This window comes from Antechinus flavipes, chromosome 2 (genome assembly GCF_016432865.1).
Source record: "Antechinus flavipes isolate AdamAnt ecotype Samford, QLD, Australia chromosome 2, AdamAnt_v2, whole genome shotgun sequence".
NCBI classification, from domain to species: Eukaryota; Metazoa; Chordata; class Mammalia; order Dasyuromorphia; family Dasyuridae; genus Antechinus; species Antechinus flavipes.
The window spans coordinates 652,143,590-652,166,572 of NC_067399.1; the positions used below are offsets into that span (position 1 = coordinate 652,143,590).

At 45.4% G+C, this 22,983-nt stretch overlaps 1 protein-coding gene across 2 annotated transcripts in view; it reads left to right on the forward strand.

Moving 5' to 3' along the window:
- Nucleotides 1-22,983, forward strand: part of TMEM266 (transmembrane protein 266) — a 138,600-nt gene that overhangs the window by 34,745 nt on the left and 80,872 nt on the right. For both annotated transcript variants that reach the window (XM_051982437.1, XM_051982438.1), the window contains exons 2-3: nucleotides 13,876-13,966; nucleotides 16,140-16,328. In XM_051982437.1, the coding sequence (XP_051838397.1) occupies nucleotides 13,953-13,966; nucleotides 16,140-16,328 (203 nt within the window). In that variant the 5' untranslated portion in view covers nucleotides 13,876-13,952. The remainder of the gene's footprint in view (nucleotides 1-13,875; nucleotides 13,967-16,139; nucleotides 16,329-22,983) is intronic.

Consider the following 22,983-nt stretch of genomic DNA (forward strand, 5'->3'; position numbering starts at 1 on the left):
GAACCGGCTTAACTCTTCTTCCAGGTGACAGCCCTTCAGATCCCCCGAGAATTATGTTCCTCCCCTCCCCCCACATCTTCTCCATGCTAAATATCATCATTCACTTCTACCTTTCCTCAAATGGCACAAACTGAGGCCCTTGATCCTTCTTGTTGCCCTCCCCAAGATGTTCTCCAGCTTATCAGTGTTCTTCCTAAAACATGGTGTCCCAAATGGAACACGATTCTCACTCTGAATGTGTTTGATGAGGGTCAAGGACAGAGGTCCTTTCATCTCCTTTGTCTTGGGCACTCTACCTTTCTTAATGCTGCCTAAGACCGCATTCGTTTTCTTAGATTTCTTATTACAGTTACTCCATGTTGAGCTTGCAGTCCATCGGGACCTCCCAATTTTTTTTCTTAAGATGGGCTATCGTCATATTGTTTTTTATGAAGTTGATTTATTTCAACCTAAATTGAGGTCAAATGAAGACTTTGAAGCCCACTTCAGATATATATTTCCCTGGGCAAATTCTCTTGTCCTCAGTTTCTCCATCTGTAAAATCAGGATAATAGTACCCATTTCACAGGGTTGTTGTGAGGATCGAATGAGACAAGATTTACAAGGCATTTAACATTGAATTACTATAGAAATATTTAGAAATACTTTATTATTTTAAAAAAGACCCGGGTTCAAATCTTGTCTCTGACACATACTGGCTGTTGACCTTGAACTTCACCCGTCAACTCCTAACATAATAAATAGCTGCTCCTCCTGCCTACCTTGTAGTTATTTAGGGTGTATTAATTCAGTATATTCTTCTCTGCATATGTATCTCCCCTAAAAGAATGTCAGCTCCTTGAGAATTGGAATCATTTCATTTTTGGGTCTCTATCCTCACTATGTTGCTCTTTGTACTAGCACAGCATAGGTCTCTCATAAATACTTGAGTGGGTGTCATGTTGATTGTTTCTTTTTCTTTCTCTCTCTCTCTCTCTCTCTTTATTTTTTTCTCTTTCTCCCTTCCTCTCTCCCTCTCCCTCTCCCATTTCCTCTCCCTCTCCCTTTCCCCTCTCTCTCTCCCTCCCTCCTCTCTTTCTCTGTCTCTGTCTCTTTCTGTGTCTCTGTGTCTCTGTCTGTCTCTGTCTCTCTTTCTCTGTCTCTCTCTCTCCCTCCCCCCTCTCTCTTTCTTTTCCCTGCAGTGATGAACTCACAGGTTCAGACTATCATGATTATTATTTAAGTAGATGATCCCAAAGGTCCCATTTCTCATTTTATTACTAATATACTTAAGTAGAAAGCACAATACCAAATTAAGATGTCACAGAAGGCAGTTAAGAACAGTTGTAGATCCCCTTTTGTCCTCCCTTCCTCACTCTTGATAGGAAGCCCTTTAAGAGCAGAGACCCAGTTTTAGTGGAGTACATGCTCTGCCCTGTCCTTCCCATCTTGAACTTCCCCCTCTCACCAAGGGCTCTTTAACCCCCAACCGTTAGTCATCCTGGCAGGTTAGAGTTTCCCAGAGGGGCTGTCACTCATGAGACCCCATCGGTGCGCTTCACATCAGAAACTCAATCAGATGACTCAATTAACTTTTGATGAATGTATTTATTCAAAAGGCAAATCTTCATATGACATTGTATTCACAAAAGGGGGCAAGCTCCACCACCAAGGTATCTGTGAGGCCGACTGGCCACAATCATAAAGTACCATAAGAAACACATCTATGTGGCTGAGACAACTCATAATCTGGAATTATAAGTCTTGATGTTCTTTCTCTTTCTTAGGATCAGCCCTCACAAACTTCAAATGATGGGCAAGGTGTTTGAGTTGGAGGGGTAGATCCACAGCTAAGCTGAATGCTGGTCTCTTCACTACCATGAATTCTTATGTACAAATTAGTGGCCCATATCTGTTTAAATTTGCTATAATTGTCTCGTATTTTATTTTATACATCCATAAATACATTGCACTATTTTATACAACACACATACAAAAATATGTATATATGAATGCATACATATATGTATATATACATATATGGATACACATATAAATATGTAAATAAATATATGTGTATATGTCTATCTATACCATAAGTTATTCAGCGATTTTGTCCTTTTATTTTTTTGCTGTCACCACAAAAAGAGCAGCTATAAATACTGTTGTATCTAGAGGCCCTTTCTTTGATCTCCTTGATGTGCATGTCTAGTAGTGCTATTGTTGCGTCAAATGTATACACAATTTAGTAATTTTTTTTGAGAATAGTTCCAAATTACTTTCCAGAATGGATACACCAATTCAAAAGTTTATCCCCAATACATTAATGTTCCTGCTTTTCCGTAGTTCCTAGAATTTTTTTTGGTCAACTTTACTAATCATACTAGCATGAGATGGCACCCCAGCGTTGCTTTAAATAAAAATTAATGTGATTAGTGATCCGGAACATTTTTTTTCTTGTGACTATCACATGGTTTGAGTTTCTTCCATTAAAAACTGCCCGTTCATATCTTTGACCATTTAACAATTGGAAAATGGCTTTTATTCTTATGAATTTGAATCAGTTCCTCATCTGTGTTGGAAATGGGAGATATATCAGGAAAACTTGCGGCAAAGATTTTTTTTCCAAGTTAGCTATTTCCCTTCTTGCCTTCCTTACCTTCATTGGATTTGTTTGTGCAAGAACTTCTCGATCTTGTGTGTAATCAAAATTGTCTTTTTTTTTTTTAATGTTGCAAGATCCTCTCTATCCCCTGTTTAACATGAACTTTTCCTTTTTCTATACATCTGAAAGATAATCTCTTCCTGATTTCTCTCATTTGTTTATATGACTTTTTATATCTAGGTCATATATCCATTTGGAGTTTACCTTGATAAATGGCATGATAAATTAGTCTAAAGGTAATTTCTACAACGATTTGTGCAACTTTCTCAATAATTTTTTTGGGAAAATAATGAGAACTTACCCCAGTAGCTGGGGTCTTTGGGTTTGTCAAATGCTAGGCTCCTACATTCATTTGCTTTGGTACTAATTTAATCTCTTACTGCTCTAAAGGAGGAGAAAAAGTTTTCACCGTAAGGGAAGTGATAGCCCTATTGTCCTTGGTCTCAGCCAGAATTTATCTAGAGTATTCTGTTCTGTTTTGATGTCAAGCATTGTGAAGGACATATCAAGGAGGAGAGTAACCAGGTCGAAGAAGGGAATGGAAATCATGCCCTCTGAGAATTGATTCATTGAATCTGGGATATTAAGTCTGGAGAAGAAAAGATTTGAGAGGGACATGTTAGACTGCTTCAAGTGCCTGAAGACCGATCACATTGAAGAGGAATGGGACTGATCCTGCCTGGGCAAAATGGGTGGAGACTTCCTGGCAGTTCTGGTTGTTAGGAAACAGGAAACAACCAGAACTGCCAGGAACTTAAATGTGCTGCCTTGGGAGTATTGAACACCAGAAACTTTCAAGTGGCCAAAACCAGTTTGGGGAGACTAAAGAAGGGATGAACTGCAAAGTTCCTTCTCCGAGAGTCTATAAAGAATGGGAAGTGAATTGTCAAGACTTTGGACTTGGCTTCCCTCTCTAGCTTTCTCCTTTTCTCGCAGAATTATAAGGATCTGAGCTAGCTTTCTTCCATCTCCCTTTGAACTAAAATGGAATGGATCCTTTGCTTCTTTCTTTGATCTCAGCAGATGTAGGCAGAGTCACATGGGGACAGCACCATGTGGGGAGACCTTCAAGAACCCCTGGGTTCTGCAGAGCGAGTGTGGGTGAGTCAGCCGATGGCACTCATCCCCAGCTCCTGACTGAGCGAGTGCCCCTCAGGGTGCCAGGGGGCACCGTGCCAGGAGAAGTGCCAGTGTCGAGGTGAGACACGAGACAGCATGACGACCACTTGTGGCCAGTGACGATTCTGTGACTTTTGGGGAGAGATTAACTTCCATGGAAAGGAGAACGAAGGTCAGGCGGATACATGTTGGTGAAAAAGACCACTCAGAGGACCTTAAGTCCCTGATGTGTCACATTCCCTCCCACCGTATCTTTCTGCCTCCCAGGTGGGAGCACAATTCATCCTCAGGTCAGATTTAGAACTGGAAAGGAACTTGGAGGCTCAGCTGGTCTCCAATCACTGGCGCTTCCTTTGTGTTTAGTGAAAGAAGCCCAGGGGGCTCCACCCTACCCCAGATGCCAAATGTAAGGGGCCCCTTTAGACCCCTTTAGTTGGAACTACAACAAGGCTCTAGCCTCCCTTTCCTCCTCCATTTCCCTCTTTCCCTCTTCGCGTTAGCTTCTCTTTGGTCAAGTAGAGCTACGCTTTTTCCTTACTCTTATCCCGTCACCTCCTCGCCAAGGCGCCATCCCCTCTGATTGACTGCCAAAGTCCCAGGGGCTCTCGCCTTGGCCCACACTGCAGGGAAGAGCTTAGAGGATACTGTCCTGAAGGATACCCTTGAGCTGTCCCTGACCCTGCGATGTGGCTGTCCTGCCCAGGACCCTGGTGGGCTCTGATTGGAGCCAGAGTGTGCAGCTGAAGTCACAGATTTCTCACTGGGGGCATATACAACACCGAAAGCACACACACACACACACACACACACACACACTCACACACACAAATACATACTCACACACACACTCACACACTCATATACACACAAATTACACACTCACTCACACACTCACACACAATAAAAGCCGGCCAAAAAATCAGTTTGCCCACAACCCAACTCCTCTACCACAAAGTGGTCTCTCCTATTCCCCCCCTCCCCGGCCCAGCCAGTGCAGGTGTTTCTAACAACTAAAGACAACAGAGCCAGCTTCAGCACCAGCCCAGAGGCCAAGTATCCAGCTGCTTTTTCTCTATTTCCTACAGGTGTCTATAGAAGGAAAGACACCTGCGCCCTCATCCTGCATTTGGCAGCAACTGCCCTCTCCCTGTCCCACAAATCGTTGCCTCTGCTCTGACTGGCTTCTTTTGTTCCTCCCGTCCCCAACACTTAGCTTGTCACTGGCACTGACCCCGTCACCAACATCTCGCCTCCAAGCCCAATTCCAGTGGGACTTCTTCCACAGAAGATTCCAGTGGGACGTCCATTCCCCAGTGAAAATGATCTCTGCCCTATTTCTCATCCCTCCTCCTTCAGAGTGATAATTCTACCTTTCTGGTTTCTGCCTTTCTTATATTTTCATTAAAGTCTAAGTTCCTTCAGGACGAGCTCTAGGGCGTATCTCTTGTATCTCCGGTGCCTGTAATAGTAGCCTGAATGCAGTAGTATTAATAATTATTGAAATGAACTCAATGGAATTGATCGGCTTTAGGGTGAAAAGAAAGGTTTGGAGCTGGTGTAAATGTGTTAGCAAAGACAAGCTTATTTGCAGAACCAGATTCCCTGAGGTCCAGGGCACCGTTGGGGGCAATATTGGTCGTGGCAGAGAACCAGCTGCTTGTAACAAGGAACAGCTCCATCCTCTGGATTTTAAAGTCATATATAATATGTGTGTATGAATACATTATGTATGTATGTATAGTGTGTGCATGTGTGCTTATGTATGCATACATATATGTATATAGGTATAGATTTATACACTATATGCATGTATTAATATATTCACATTCTCTATGCACATATAAATTCATATGACATCATTCTAGCTGCTGTTACCTATCAAACAAGCAAGGTCTTCATTTCCATTTTTTTTTCTTTTTAAAGAAAAAATTCGTAAAGCCCCATCCCTGAAGTCAGGAGGACCTGAGTTTAAATCTGGCCTCAGACACTTAACACTTCCTAGCTGTGTGACCCTGGGCAAGTCACTTAATCCCAACTTCCTCAGCAAAAAGAAAGAAAGAAAGAGAGAGAGTGAGAGAGAGAAAGAGAGAATGAAAAAAGAAAGAAAAAGAAAGAAAGAAAGAAAGAAAGAAAGAAAAAGAAAGAAAGAAAGAAAGAAAGAAAGAAAGAAAGAAAGAAAGAAAGAAAGAAAGAATATAGAAAGAAAGAAAAGAAAGAAAAGAAAGAAAGAAAGAAAGAAAAAAAGAAAGAAAGAAAAAATTTTGGCTTTGGAATCTGAGGTATTTTGGGGTAGAGAGCTGTTTCCATGTCAGGGGACCCGGATATGACATGCACTACCCATGTGATCTTGAACAAATCACAGCTTTCCTGGGTCCTGATTTTCTCATCTGCAAAATGAGACCATTGGATCCAATGGCCTCTGAGGTTCCTTGCAGCCCTGAATCAGTGATGCTCTGGTTTCAGATTCAGTACCAGAACATCCCAAGGCAATAGCACACCTCATCTTGAGAGCACACTGTAGTGGGAAGAGCTCTAGACTTGAAGTCAGGAGAAATCTGAATACAGACCTGCTATCTGATACTGTCACATAATCATAACTGTATGGTTCTTGGAAGTTCACCTACCTTCTCTGCCTTGGTTTTCTCATCTGCTAAATGGGGATATGTGACCAGCTGTACCAGTAATGGAAAGAATGGAAGATTCTTGAGGTCAGGGATTCTCTTTTTTGATCTTTGTATCCTCAACTCTTAACACAATACCAGGCACATAGTAGATACCTAATAACTACTTATTGATTAATTAATAATGCTAGCTCATCATTATCAATGAAAATTTAATAATTATGTAACATCCATCAGAATGATAATCAATAACATCATCCTTATGAACTCATTGTTGATTGACAATGACAACTTATCCTTGATGGATTGACCTTGGGAGATCATAGGTGACCTTGTAATACGGCGGTGAATCACTGGACCTGCACCCTTGGCAGATGAAACGACACAACATCCCCTCAGAAGCAGTTTTCAACAAGCCCTGAGATGTCAAGCTAAGATTCCCTTCGCCAATTGTGGCATTCATCATCCCAGGCTGGTGGAGGGAGAAAAAAATCTTGGCAACATTATTTTAACACAAGATAATAACAGTAATAAAAGGGATAGCATTCCCTAACACTCAAGGTTTAAGCGGTCTTCACAACAGTCCTGTAAAGTAGACAGTCTATTAGAGCTCCCATCTTACAGATGAGGAAACTGAGGGTTGGGGAGCTTAAGTTTTTGATCCTGGTTAGGGGTATGGTGGTAGGAGTATGAACTGGGATTTAAACCTACATCTCCTCAATCCAGTTCTGCCCTGCTACTGAATCCCTGGGGCTCACGACCGGCTTTCCTGCCATGGGTTAGCCAGTCCCATCCCAAGGGCATCCAGCTCTTCCACCTGGGTCACTTTGATAATCCACCAGCCCCATGCCATTGTATCCTACCCTAGAAAGAACCAACACACCGGGATATATTGATTAAGCAAATACCTGAGCAGGAAAGGGCGATCCCTGTTGAAGAGTAGAGACAATGAGCTCTGAAAAAGGGGGTGAGCTGAACAGCTGGGCGCAGGAGGTCGCAGCCCAGTAATTCAAGGAATAAGTGAAGGGAGCAAATCAGATGGAGCAGCAATGGAGGCTGGAGCAAGAGGCCAAAAGCAGGAAGTGTTTCTCTGCCTCAACCTGTCTCCCCAAAGTTTTAGTCTCTTGGTGTCTTTCTCTGCTCACTTACTGTTGTGGTTCACTCATTTAAATTCTTCCTGACCCCATGTGGGATCACCTTGACAGAGACACTAGAGTAATTTGCCACTTCCTTCTCTGGATCTGTAAAGATGAGCAAACTGAGGCAAATAAGGCTAAGGGATTTGCACACAGCTCATAAGTGTCTGAGACCGAATTTGAACTCAGGTTTTCCTGACTTCAGGCCTGATATTCTATTCACTGCTTCACCTAACTGCACCTTACCAAACGTTCTAGGTCAGGGGACAGCGAAGGGCATTCGTCTTTCCTGAAACAGTTTTATCTCTAGACTGATAAACCATCCCTCTCCCATCCGCATCCACTTCCCCAACTTCCCAAGACACCGGAGCCATTTCTTGGTGCAATGACCTCATTCAATCCAGAGTCATGCACATTGCCTGCTGGCCTCCCATCTCTCATTTTAAAAGCTAGTTGATTGACAATATCCGCTGGCTGATTGGAGCTGATTCTCCCACCTCTGTGAATTGAAGATATCTTGAACCATCAATCCTTTATCTCCATCCATCATTAGCACTGGCAGGTGCAGACCATGAGGATTTAGGTTCAAAGTTAAGCTGAACCTGTCATAATAAAAATGGGAGAGGATCTAGGATGGATTTTTTAAAGCCATTTTACCAGCATAGGGAGCTCCTGGTAAAGAATTCTCCCCAGACAGAGGGGAGTAAATCATCAATTTACTGTCTTAAAAAGTGGCTCGGATAGAGAGAGGTAAGACAGGTCCACAATATTTGTGCCATCCATCACTGAACTCCCAGCCACCATTTCATCCAGACCCTGACCATCCTCTCCTGAAACTTTGTCTTCTTATCATTCGGCCCCAAGACTCTCCTCATTCAAGCCATTCTCTGCCCCCTGCTAAGGACTTATCCATAAGCATGAATCTGAAGGTCATTTTTCTACTCAGGACACAGTAGTGATTTTCCCATTATCTTAAGAGTCAAATATAAACTCTTCTGCAGGTCATTTCATGCTCTTTACAGCCTGGCTCTCTCCTGTCTTTCTAGCCTTGTTCTATAGCACACCCTTCCATACAGTCTGCCCCCCCCCCACTTCTTCATCTAGAGCCCTCCATCTCCACACGCTCCAAACACAATCGCTCCTCACTGCACTTTGTACAATCCCTTAATTCTTTAAAGGTGCTTTGAAGCACCTTCCACAGGAAATCTCTCCTGCTTCCCGCAGCTATGAGTACTTCCCTTCTCCCAGCTGCCTCTTGTTATTTTGTATTTATTCTGTGTAGACTTCTAAGTAGAGAAGTTGTCTCCTCCGAAAGACTAAAAGTTTGTTGAGGGCAGGGACCGTTTTGATTCTGTGCTTATACCTCCGATGCTTTTGCACTGGCAGGCACTTAATCGATACATATCAATTGACTGATTTGAGAAGTCTACAGCCCTTTTTATTTTCAAAAAAGATCTAAAGGCAAATATGAAAACATGTTTAAAAGTATTGTACACATATGATCTGTATCAGATTGCTTGCTGTCTCGGGGAGGGGAGAGGCAAAGGAAGGAAGAAGAAAAAAATTGCAACAAAATCTTACAAATGTTACAAAAATCTTACAAAAATGAATATTAAAAACTATATTTATCTGTATTTAGAAAAACAAAATACTATTGAGGGGAGAAAAAGGTCTAAAGGTACAGGGATTAAAGGGGACAGCCGGACTTGGTTCCCTGTGCTCCAAGCACCCTGGGGATGCAAAGCCATCTGTCCCATTTGCGGACCTCTTTGGCTATTTATCAGGTACATCACTGCAAGGCAGCCAAGGCAGCCCACAACCCCTCACCCTTTCTCGTCTTTGACTGTGAAAACTGCAGCATAATAGGGTGAGCACAGAAATAACAATAGTCACAACTCATGTTTTTATAGGATTTTAAAATTTGCAAAGCACATTTCTTCCAATGATCCTGAAAGCTAGGTCATGTTCTTAACCCCATTTTGCTGACAAGAAACTGAGGTTCATGCTTGCTGTCTTGGTGAAGGGAAAGATTAAGAAGGGAGGGAGAAAAAAATTGGGAATCAAAATCTTATGAAAATGAAGGTTGAAAACTATCTTTACATATAATTGGAAAAATTTAATACTATTAAGTTAAGATAGAAAGAAAGAGAAAAAGGAAGGAAAGGGATAAAGAAAAGATAGAAAGGAAAGGAAAAGAGGGAGGAAAGAAAGAAAGAAAGAAAGAAAGAAAGAAAGAAAGAAAGAAAGAAAGAAAGAAAGAAAGAAAGAAAGAAAGAAAGAGAAAAAAGAGGAAGGAAGGAAGGAGGAAAGGAAGGCAGGAAAGAAGGCAGGAAGGAAGGAAGGAAGGAAGGAAGGAAGGAAGGAAGGAAGGAAGGAAGGAAGGAAGGAAGGAAGGAAGGAAAGAAAGGAAGGAAAGGAAGGAAGAAGAGAAGTAGAAAGGAGAGGAGAGGAGAGAAGAGGAGAGCAAAGGAGAGAAGAGGAGAGAAGAGGAGAGGAGAGGAGAGGAGAGGAGAGGAGAGAAGGAAGGTAGGGAAGGAGGGAGGGAGGAAAGCCATAACTTAATCAAGGCTGTCAGGAGCAAATCTGAATTTGAACTCAGGTCTTCTAACCTCCCTGCTTACACCATACTGCCTCCCACTGGATCCTGTTGCTTCCATAGACAGGAACCACCTGAATCATAGGATCTTATATTTAAAGCTGCAAGGAACCTTAGAGATCATTTACTTCAGTCCCTTTAATTTTATTATATTTTAGTATGACCTTAAACATCAACATGAATATTTCAATATGCAAAACTCAGAAAAGATTTATTGTATTCGAAACTACTAATCTCTATATTTTTAAATACCTATTAAGTTTAAAATAATAGTATCAGTGTCACCCAGCTTGTCTGTTTCCCTAAACTTCTTTCTGTGAATTTTAAAAAATATTTCACTGATGACTTTTCCTTCCTTCCTTCATCTTTCCTCCTTCTGTTCTTCCTTTCTCTCTTCCTTTTTTCTTCCTTCTTTCTCCTTTTCTCCCTCCCTCCCTTTCTCTCTCCCTTTCTTCCTCCCTCCCTTCCTTTCTTCTTCTTTCCCTTTTTCTTCCTTCTTTTTCTTTTTCTTTCTTCCTCTCTCCCTTTTTCCTTCCTTCCTTCCTTCCTTCTTTCCTTCCTCTCTTTCTGTCTTTCTCTTCACTACCCACCAACTTCCCTCACATCCACATAAAAGTCTTCCATTGGACAAACAAATATAGTTAAATCTTAAGACAATTCAACACAATGAACACATCACACAGTGTCTATCTCATTCCAGAGCTCTCTAGTCCATCATCTCACTGCAAGAAGTGACAAAGCATGTGTCCTCCTTGTCCTGAGGACAGCTAGTTGGTGTAGTGGATAGAGCCCTGGAGTCAGGAGGACCTGAGTTCAAATCTGATCTCAGACACTTAACACTTCCTTGCTGTCTGACTCTGGACAAGTCACTTAATCCTAGTTGCCTCACCCCCCCACACACACACCAAAAAAAAAAAAAAAAAGAAGAAGAAGAAGAAAGAAAGAAAGGAAAACTTCTCAAGTCCTGATTACTGGTTGGATCGGCACTCTGAAGTCTCAGAGCTATTTTCTATTACTTAATTGTGGTCATCTCATACTTTGTCCTGTGGGTTTATTCTTTCACTCTGTGTCAGCTGACAAAGTTTCCCTACAACCTCCCTTCTTACAGATGAGGAGATTTCCCTCAGAAACAAGCAGGTAGCTTCAGCCATGGCACAAGGGAAGAAGAAGTGAGCCATCTTGGTTGTGGTGTCGACCAACACCCTGATGGTCCCAAAACCCTGGAACTGGGGCAGGTCTATGGGGAAAGTTAGTGTTACTGCCACCTAGAGAGCCTTCCTGATTCAATTATGCCTGTCCTGCCACTGCAAGCCTTCCCCGATCCTCCCAGGGGGTAAGGAGCCCTTGGACCTCACACGGATTGGTTCTCCATTCTCTTGTTCATTATTGTGGCAGAGAGGGAAGGACTTCCCCGATGAGCCGCCCATGATAATTTCCCGACCACATTCCCTCACACAGTGATCTGTTCTATGTCTTATTCCCTTGCTAGACCGGAAGCTCCGTGAGGGTAGGAACTGTACCTTATCTAAATAATCTCAATTTTGGCTTTGCTCATAGGAAGTGTCTAATGAAATTGTTGACTAACAAAATAGATCTCAAGCCTGTAAGCCAGGTGACCTAGTTCAGGGGCTAATCCACTGTGTAAATCAGGGCAAGTTACACTTCCTGTGGGGTCCTCAGTTTTCCCCATCTGTACAAAAAGGTAGCTGCTGGCCCAAAGCTAAGATCTCTGAAGGGTCAGGTGTTCCGAGGCTGTTGCCACAAGAAGTCTGGACTGTGATTTGTGGCGTAAGGGCAGCCATTAGGGCTGTTGGGGTAAGTTAACATAACTGGCCAGAAAACGCACTAGGTTTCTAAGCAGCAGGCAACTTTTGACTGGAACTTAAAATAACAGGCAAACTTTTCTCCCCGGAGAGTCAGAACCAATTACTCTAAAGCCACAAGCTGAATTCTCCTTCTCCCAGGATCACTAGACAGCAGGTTTGCACATTGATGGTGCATTTAGAGAGTGCCAGACCAGCTGTCTCTCCCCTTTGGCTCCGTGTTTCACAGTACATTTTGTTTGGGGGCTATTATTTTTAAATAACAGCCTGATAAGCCATTTATGGGTCTCATCACAGCATCAGCTGCTCAGGAAACAAGAACCTGGCATTTTCTTTGTCTGAATTCTCCGTATTCATCGTTTCTAACAGAGCGGTAATGTTCCATTACGTTAATGGCCGCAACTTGCTTATGCGTTCCCTGGTTAATCGACTTCGTCTCCATTTCGGTGCTCTCACCAAATGTGCTGCTGGGAATAATTTGGGGTGGGCAGGCTCTCACTTGGGTTTTTTTACGTTCGTGGGGTGGATGCTTGGGAGGGGTATTTCTGAGCTGAAGATGGAACAGTACGGACACGAGTCATTTCTTAGCATATTTCCAAATTGCTTCCGGAATGGTTGGACTCAGTTGACAGTGACATTCTAGAAACTACGGTCTTATGGTCCCACGAATGTGTCTTCCCTATTGTACACTCTGTGAACTCTCTAGGGGCAACAGCTGTGTTATAACTCTTTGTATATGCTAAAAGATAAATAGGCTCCCAGTCCGTGACCCCTTCCTCCTTCGATTCCAGATGTTGGAAGCCTTGCTTTGATCCCTGACCCGCAGTGCTCCTTGGATTGAGGGCTAGGCTGTAGTTGGGGGTCTCTCTTACCCGGAGCGTTATTCTTCCCCCTTAGACTCAGACTCTGAGCATATCCTATTTATCTCTACTTATGAATGCAGAGACTCAAATGGAGCCGTGAACTCCCATTTAGACAGTCCTTCCAACAATGCAAATCACAACCCATCCTGTAGGACTTATCTGGGATCTCCCCTGAGTCCACCACAGGGATCAACTCAAAGGGTGGAAAATTTCCTTTCCTTTGTCAAGCAGGGGGGCGCAGGGTGAGGAACATTTGACTGAGGACTGTGTAAGGTCTGCAAAATAATCTGCTAAGGAGATCACGGAAATGATGAGCTGAAAGCTCGCTGCAACAACCTAGCCTCTGCTTGAGTTGTGTAAGGTGACATTGTTGTATGGCCTACGAATGAGGTGACACATTTCCAAATGGCCTTTGGCAGAAAAGAGCCTAGTACATAATAAATACTCTTCCTGTCTGGGTCTGTCTGTCTATCCATCCATATATTTATCTTCCTGTCTTCATCTATCCATTCATTCATCATATCTATATATCCTATCTATCCATTTATCTATTGATCCATCTTCCTATCTGTCTATTTATCTATCTATCTAGTTACCTATCTATCTATCATATATCTATTTTTCTCTCTGTCTTCCTATCTGCCTTTCTTTTTATCTATTTACTACCTATTCCCTATCTATCAAACTTTCTATCAAACTTTCTCTCTGTGGCTCTGTCTGTTAATCCTTATATCACAAGGTACCAGTGGAACACTTGGACAATATAAGTATCATTTCTTGTTCTTTCCATGTGGTCAATCCACCTTTTTTTTCCCGAGCCTTCCCTTTATATTTAATGAAGACACAAAAAATGCAGAGGCCGCTGGGAATTCCAGATTTTCCAAAAATTGGCCACTTAGGCCAGCTTAAATAAGCTTAAGTGAAAACAACTGTTTGTGGTTATTACTGAAGAGAGCTATATGGGTTTGTGCTAAGGACTTAGAACTTTCTGAATTTGTGTCTTTTTTTGGATAAAACTGTCATTCTATTATTTGTTTTCAGGATCTAATAGGTTTTTTTTTTATCTTTTGCAGAAACAATGCATGAAGGCTTCAGAGAGGAGGGTAGCTAAAGATCAGGAAAGCCAAGTGCTTCGGATGTACCGTTCACCATGTCCAGTCCCCAGTAAGTAACTTAAGATGATGTAGCAGAGTAACCAAAAGAAAGCATGGAGCCCAAAAAATCACTCTACTCGCCTTGGGCAAGATAAGGGAACATTTGGCAAAAACAAAATTGGGTGAGATGGGACAGGGTGCGAGAAGGCTGGAACGATGGGTGGAAGGCAAATTGTCAGTGGAATGAATGAATGGAAAATGCATTTAGCTATCTTTACTCTGTTGAGATATGTTGAAGACCTCAACTTAAAAAGGCCAAAGTTCCCCATTGTATCCAGGGCCATCTCCAGTCATCCTGCTCTCTGTCTGGGCGCTGGACCCAGATGGTCCCGAGGAAAAAGTCAAACTGGGGACCTTGAACAGCCCTCCCTCACTTCAATCCAATCATCACCTCCCCAGGGTTATGGTCCTCTGACAAACAAAAGCAAACAGTAACTAGGACTGTGCTAAGCACTGGGGACACAAATATAAAAAGAGACAACCCCTGCCCTCAAGATATTTTCATTCTAATAGGGGAAGACAAGACCTATAGAGGGTGATGGCCAGGGGAGGGGATTTTGCTCTGGGGAATCCCAGAGAACATTGCTGTATATGATATCTCCTTGGTGTTGTCTGTTTTGTTTGATTGCTGTGCTCATGGCAAGAGATGGAAAGGAGCTGAAGTGGGAATAAGGGGTGCACAGCAGCATCAGCAGGTAGATGATGAGATGGATTGGGTGGATGGCAAAATGGCTGGAAAGGCTGCAAAAGTCAAGTGTGGTCCGGTGTCTGGAGTCAACCAATAGATCTAACAGGCTATATGGTCTAGTGTGTACTAAGTTGTCAAACCATTTAAATGCCAGGGAAGATGACATTTGTGCTTTATTCAATTGGCAGTGGGAGACCCCGAAGGATTTTGAGCAGGAGAGTGACCTGTGAATTTTTGGCAGATGTGTGAAGAATAAATAAGAGATAAGAGAGAGGCTAGAGGCTGACTACATGAATGCACGAATAAAAGACATTTATTAAATAGGAAGGAATGAAAGAAGAAAGGAAGAAATGGAGAGAGGAAGGAAAAAACAGAGGGAGGGAAGAAGGAAGGGAGGGTGAAAAGAAGGGTAAGAGAAGAGAAGCAGGGAAGGAGTGAAGGATGAGGAGAGAAAAAGAGGAAGGAAATGAGGGAATGAATGAAGGTAGAAAAGAGGAAGGAAATAAGAAAGAGGAAGAAAGGAAGGGAAGGAAGGGAGGAAAAGAAAGGGATAGGAAAAGAGAAAGAAATAGGGAATAAAGGAAGGTAGGAAAAGAAAAAAAGGAGGGAGAGAGGAAAGAAAAGGAGGAAGAAAGAAAGAGGAGGAAAAAACAAAAGAAGGAAATGGGAAAATAGGAAAGAGGGAGAGAAGGGAGAAGAGGGAGGGAGTCAGGGCAACAGAAAAGAAGGGAAAAGGAGAAAGGAAAGGAAAAAGAAATGGAGTGAGGGAGGAGGAGAGGTAGGGAAGAAGGAATTTCCATTATTATTATATGTTGCCTCCTTATTTTATTCCTCATTACTGGAAGCCTGCAAGCAGGGCTCTTTTGACACAGCCCGGGGGGCGGTCGGGGGGGAAGGGATCCCATGGCAGGATGGTATGAGGGAGGGGTAGAGGGAGAGAAGGGTAAGGGGCCTTTCCCACTATCCCCTCTGCATGAAATGGGGACAGGAATGGGACAGAGATCAAAGGCTCTGAGGTCAAGACCTGGCTATCTAGTCCAACCTACTCATTTTACAGATGAGGAAACTGAGTCCTTGGGAAGATATGTGAGTTTTCCAAGGTATAAAGCTTCAGCTAAAGGAGAACCCTAAAAATGAAATGCAGAAACTCTGGCAGGTTGGCAGCCAAGTGACATAGTATGCAGGGCTCTGGGTCTGGAGTCAGGGAGAGCTGAATTCAAATTCAGCCACAGACGCCTCGTAGCTATATGATCATGGCCAAATCATTTAACATCTCAAAGCCTTAACTGCCTCATCTGTAAAAAGGGAATAATCCTGCCTGAGCTACATACCTCACAGCTTTGGTATGATATTTAAATGGGAGATCATTTAGACCTTTGCTGATGCTGTTGAGTTTATCCCCTACTCCTACCTAAAAGCGTCCGGACATTCAGGTTGTCAAGCGTGGCCACCCGACTCCCTTGTTCTCCTCGCTCTCTTCCCCTTCCTGCCCCAGGCCCGCCATAGAAGGGGGAGTTCCTGAAGTTGAGATCATCTCCCAACAAGTGGAAGAAGAAACGAAAAGTTTGGCTCCGGTCCAGCTGGTGAACTTGGCTTACCGAGACCTGCCGCTGGCTGCCCTGGACCTCTCGGCCGCCGGCTCGCAACTGTTGTCCAACCTGGATGAGGAGTTCCAAAGGGAAGGGTAGGTGCCGGTCATTTCTGAGCTTCTCTTCAGAGCCCCCTGGGACTCGGGGGTCCCGATCACACCCCACTGAATGTATTGGGCCCAGTTCTGGGGGCTGCTCAGTCAGGACAAGGGAAAGCTTCATCAGGTTCAAAATCTGTCTTCAAATCTCAGAAGATTTGAAAATCTTCTATCCATCCATATATTTATCTTCCTGTCTTCATCTATCCATTCATTCATCTCATCTATATATCCTCTCTCCCTATCTATTTATCTATTTTAGATAAATTATCTATTTATTTATAATAGATAAATTATAGAAATTTATCATTTCTATTATTGAAATTTTTTCACGTGGAAAAGGGAAATGATTTGTCGATAAAGGCTAGTTGTGATCTGGGTCTAGCCAGACAAAGAGCCCAATAATTATAGGATCATCAATTTAGAGTAAACAGAGAACTTCAAGAGGATTCAGTCTTCCCCATCCTTTCAGCCCCCCATTTTACAAATAAGGAAACTGTGACCTTTCCATCCATGTCCTTGGGCTCCCAATTCAACCCTCTTTCCATTCACCAGCTGTATAGCCCTGGATACATCACCAAATTTCTATTTGCCTCAGTTTCCTCATCTGTAAAATGGGGATAATAGTAGCACCTACCTCCCAGGGTGGTTGAGAGTCTCAAACAAGATAATCTATGTTAAGTGTCCTATAAACTTTAAATGCTCCATAAAATACTCACTATTATTATTATGGTTGTTACTAATAAAAATTGCAGCTAACAGGTAGTACTTACTAAGTGCCAGGCATTGTGTTTACTGCTTTAGAATTATTATTTCATTTGATTAGAAATAATTAGGACTCCCCCAAAGTGAAAGGGACTTCCTGAAGAGGTAGTGAGCTCCTCATCCCTGGACGTCCAAGCGGGTGATGGCTAACAAGAGATGAAGGAGGGCCCGGGGAGAGCCTCTAACGTTCCCAGGACTCCTTGGCTCTTTAAATTCTCCCCGTCAGCCAGGAGGGGTGGCCCGAGAAGCCGCCTGCCCCCGTCTCGGGTCACCAGTAGCTAAAGAAGCGTCTTCTGCGCTTAGAAATCAGCCCCCTAGAGACAAGCCCATCTGCAGGCCGTGGAGTTCCGCACTCCAGCCCAAGAGGGAGGAGGGAAGGAGGGGGAGCCCCAGCCATTAATTGTTTCCAAAATCAGACTCGAAGAGACATTTATCTCTGGCGGGCTCTCACTCCCAAGCAGGGGAAGTAAAATTCAATTAGGCCAGATAAATATCAGGGACCCCGAGTCTGAAGTGCGCGGCCCGCCGAGAGAAACACTTTGTCATTAATCGAGGGCACGGCCCGCGTCCCCTCGAGAAGCTGCAGCCGGGGAGTAAATAGGAAATGAGGTTAGCAGGAATTCCGCTCCCGAGCCGACAATCTCCCATCAGCTGCTGCGCCCCCCGCTCGCAGCCACAAGGGCTCCCGGCGGAAGGGAGAGCACGGCAAGGTCAGAGCGCAATCAGAGGCAGCCTGGGAGAGAGGCTTCTGAAGGGGAGGAGGCCGGGCTTTAAAAATCATAATCACGTGTGATCTTCCTCCCGCTTCGGTGACTACCTGGGTGACCTTGAGCCAATCATCTCAGGGCTGCCTCTTTTGTGATATGGGGGGGGAGAGTTAGCCCAGGAGCCTGTTGTTTTCACATTGATGATACCAGGTCAGGGAAATGCTCCGAGTGGGGAGGTGGGCGTCAGGGCCGGTGGGTGTGGTGCGGTGGGAGGCGGGAGAAAACTGGAAAGGGGCACGGGGCAGGGCCCGGTTACCATGGGATTTATATGGGATTTATATGGGATTATATGGGATTAAAATAGGGGCAGAGTTAGGTGGTGAGGGGCTTCGAATGCCAAAGAGAGGGTTGTATTATATGGGATTAAAATATGGGATTTATATCCTGGCACAGAGGGGTCTATATGTGATCTCTGGGGTAATAGGGAGCCACTGAGGTTTGCTGACGGGGTCTGATTTGTCACTTTGACACTGAATGAAGGCTGGACACGAGTGACTGGAAGCTCAATCAGCGGTTTATTGCAATAGGGCAGACACGAGGTGGGTCAGCGATGAGGGTCTCCACCGGGGAGGAAGGAAGGGGGAAACGTTTCCAAAGATAAAATTGATGGGCTTTGGCAACAAACTGGAAATGGGGGAGGCTGAAGTAAATGAGAGGAGGAGCTGAAAAGTCAGGGACTAGGCTGTCGGTCTGGGGGCCTGGGAGTCCGTGTCCCCTCCACAGTAAGAGGGGAGTTTTAAAAGGTAGAGAGTTCGAGGGAGAGGAGTGAGTCCGGATTTTCAGATATTTCTAGGACAGCCTTTTGGAGCTAGCTGCTCCAAGCCGGATGGAAAGTGAGTATAGAGCAGGGATCAGCAAACTTCTATTCCTGGGAGGGATGGGAGTGACCCCCAACCTCTACTTTAGCCGCCACTGTGACAGGTAAGGAAACCGAGTCCCGAGAGTCCGGTCACGTGGCTAATAAACGTCTGCCGACTAGAAAATTCTCAGCCCCGATCGCTTGCCTCCGAGGCACAAAGGTCTGTACTTTGGCACCGGGTGCTGCGGCCTGCCCAGGTCGCAGTTTGGGGCCAGTTAAATATCAGGAAACTGTCATGGCCTCCCACGGAGCGCTGACATCAGGCTCTGTCCCCTCCCCGCTGGACCGCGCTCCCTTCTACGAGCCCTCGCTCGCCGCTCCCCAGATTTCCACGATGAAAAGGCAAAGGGGCCCGTGGCCCGAGGGGCCTCCTTCCCTCTCCTGCAGGAGCTTTATTCTAAAAACTTGGGGCGTCCTGGTCGGGCGCGGCCCTGCACGGAAGGACAGCCTGGGTGCCAAGAAAGGCCATCTGCTTTCTCTCGCTCACAGCGCTGGGCGGCCTGGTGGGAGCCTCCTCGGAAAGCCGGCCAAGCTCCGGCCTTGGAAACTGGGCAACACCTGCCCTCTGCTGGCCTTTCCAAAGATAGCACCGCCTCCAGCCACTGACGAGGGCTACATCTACTCCCAGGACCGCGGGCTCACGGAGCCGGGCAGGACGGGAGAGACGGTTAAAGGGCATCTTTCAACTCCCTTTTCTTCCAGAGGAGAAACCGGGGTCCAGTGGGGGGGGGGTAGTTATGGTGCTCCAAGAGTGGCTTCCCTGTGCCAGGGACTGTGCCAGGGGGATGCCAGGAATAATGTGCAACAGACCCTTCTCTCACAGAGGGCACAGATAGATATGGGTGATAGAGAGAGAGAAAGAGAAAGAGAGAAAATGAGAAAGACAGAGACAGAGAGAAAGAGAGAGAGACAGAGAGACAGAGACAGAGACAGAGAGAGAAAGAGAGAGAGACAGAGAGAGACAGAGAGAGAGAGAGACAGAGAAATCACAGAGAGACACACAGAGAGAGAAAGAGAGAGACAGAGACAGAGATAAAGAGACATAGAGAAAGACAGAGAGACCAGAGGGGGAGGGGAGAGAGAGACAAAGACAGAGAGAGACAGAGAGACAAAGAGAGAGAGAAAGGAAAGAGAGAAAAAGAGAGAGAGACAGAGAGACAGAGACAGAGAAAGAGAAAGAGACAGACAGAGAGACAGAAACAGAGACAGAGAGAGACAGAGAGACAAAGAGAGAGACAGAGAAATCACAGAGAGACACAGAGAGAGAGAAAGAGAGACAGAGACAGAGACAAAGAGAAAGACAGAGGGGGAGGGGAGAGAGACAAAGACAGAGAGAGACAGAGGGACAAAGAGAGAGAGAAAGGAAAGAGAGAAAAAGAGAGAGAGACAGAGAGAAAGAGAGAGACAGAGACAGAGAAAGAGAAAGAGACAGACAGAGAGACAGAAACAGAGACAGAGAAACAGAGACAGAGAGAGACAGAGAGACAAAGAGAGAGACAGAGAAATCACAGAGAGACACAGAGAGAGAAAGAGAGACAGAGACAGAGACAAAGAGAAAGACAGAGAGACCAGAGGGGGAGGGGAGAGAGAGACAAAGACAGAGAGACAGAGGGACAAAGAGAGAGAAAGGGAAAGAGAGAAAAAGAGAGAGAGACAGAGAGAAAGAGAGAGACAGAGACAGAGAAAGAGAAAGAGACAGACAGAGAGACAGAAACAGAGACAGAGAAACAGAGACAGAGAGAGACAGAGAGACAAAGAGAGAGACAGAGAAATCACAGAGAGACACAGAGAGAGAAAGAGAGACAGAGACAGAGACAAAGAGAAAGACAGAGAGACCAGAGGGGGAGGGGAGAGAGAGAGACAAAGACAGAGAGAGACAGAGGGACAAAGAGAGAAAGGGAAAGAGAGAAAAAGAGAGAGAAAGAGAGAGACAGAGAGAGAAAGAGAGAGACAGAGAGACAGAGAAACAGAGACAGAGAGAAAGAGAAAGAGAGAGACAGAGAGAGAGACAAAGAGAGAGACAGAGACAGAAAGAGAGAGACAGAGATAGAGACAGAGAGACAAAGAGAGAGACGGAGAGAGAGGCAGAGAAATCACAGAGGGAGACACACAGAGAGAGAAAGAGAGACAGAGACAGAGAGACAAAGAGAGAGACAGAGAAATCACAGAGAGACAGAGACACAGAGAGAGACAGAGAGACAGAGACAGAGAGACAAAGAGAAAGGCAGAGAGACCAGAGAGAGAGAGAGACAGAGACAGAGAGAGACAGAGAGACAAAGAGAGAGAGAAAGAGAAAGAGAGAAAAAGAGAGAAACAGAGAGGTGAGAGCCCCTCATTCTTCCCCGAGACCAGAGGCCCACGGCCGGAGGGACTAGAGCTCAGTCTCCCACTCCCAGGCCAGTACTCTGAGAGCAGAGGCCGCAACCTTTGAGAGAGTAGCACCGGCGTCCCTTTGGGACTGGATGAGGAATAGGAATAGTGTCCGAGCGGGCCACTGATTCTTGTGAAATGGGATGGGGGGCAGGGGTAGGCCAGCCTCTCTCTGAATCCTTGCCACATTAAGTGTGATGCTTAATTCATTGGGATTCTATTTCCTCCCCCTTAAAATGAAGGGCTCGGACTGAGTGTCCCCCAAGGCTCCTTTTGCTCTGGATCTGGGGCCCCATCTCCGTGGCACATCAGGTGATTAGAACTGTTCTACTTTAAGGAAAGACATGGGCACACAATCTCGATCCGAGTCCCTGCCAGGCTGATGAGTGACTTTGGCAAGTCCTGCCCCTGCCCCCCATTCTGCCCCCGATGATCCCATCACTAATCAGAAGCCTTGGCCTGCTCCCCGGATGACCTGCTCCAGCTTGCCCCTCTTGGGGCAAACCTGCTGCTCCCTGTTCTTGGTGCTGGATTTAGTGCAGCCACCTGATTGGCTCCCACCCGACCCCAGCTCAGAACTTCCTGCTCAAGCGATCTACCCCCTTCAGGCTCCCCGGCACCAGGGACCACAGGCATGCAAGCATGGGACGCCCTGCCCCAGCCCAGCAAGCCTATATTAAGCTCCAACAATACTCCCAGTCCAGGGCTGGCTTCCGGGGATACAGGTCAAATACAAAAAAGTCCTTACCCTTACAATCCTAGCATCTGGGTCCCTATCATTTGTCTTTTTTTTTTTTTAATTAATTGTGTTCAATCCTCCTTGATCCTATTTGGGTTTGCTTAGCAATGATGCTGGAGTGGTTTGCCGTTTTCCTCCTTCAGATCATTTTACAGATGGGTAAACTGAGGCAAAGAGGGATAGGTGACTTTCCCAGGGTCAAACAGCTAGTGAATGTCAGAGGCCACAATTTGTAGTCCGGTCTTCCTGACTCCAGGCCTGGGGCTCTATCCGCTGCACCACCTCCCTGCCCTTATTATTAGTCAAGAGAAGAGAGAAAGCAAACAGTGAAACAGTCAGGAAGGAGACTGCCAGCAGTCTGCAGGTGTTCTCAGCCCATTTGTTCCCTTTATTCCAACACACCCAGGTCCTTGTGTGAGCAGAAGGAATGCATTTGGGAAGTCCCAAGAGGGAAGAAGGCAATGGAGCCAGTTATGGCGGGCGGTGGGTCATTGCGGAGGAAGTGGGCTGTCGCCTTCCTCTTCCGTCTTCCCGCCACCTCTACCTCCCTCTCTATCCCACCCCAGTGCTCCCACTTGTCTCCCTTTGTCCATCTCCAGCCTCATCCCCTTTCTGAGGTTAGTGAGGAAGAGTAGACCAGCTTCCTATAGGGTTTGTGAAGGGAACATCCACACGTCCCCCTTCCCCCATGTTTGCATCACATCTGGCCCTGCCCCCCTCGGGCTGTGAGGATCTTCTGATTCTTGATCTTGCGTGGTTCTGGGTTCTGCCGTACTGTCCGAGCACCCCATGACCTCCGATCCCAGCTTAAGTAGAGAGGGATGCAGAAGGCGCTCTTGGGGTGAAGCTGGCCCGACTTTGTGACAGAGTCATCTCTGGACATCCCTTTGGCGCATCCTTCACCTACGAGCTCAGGCGATTTGCTGCAACCCAATGTAGGGGACTTTCCAAGAAAATCCACCGGGGGTGGAGGGGAGGCTCCCAGAAAGACACCAAGGGAAGGCTTCCAATGTCTGTCCTCCTCCCCTCCGCTGCCCTCAAAGTCTCACCCTGAGCTTTCTCTCCCTTTTGTCCCCATAATCGGGGCAGTTCGGGAAATGCCAACTAAGAAACCTTGGTTACCCATATCTCATGAGCTGACTACAGGCCGCC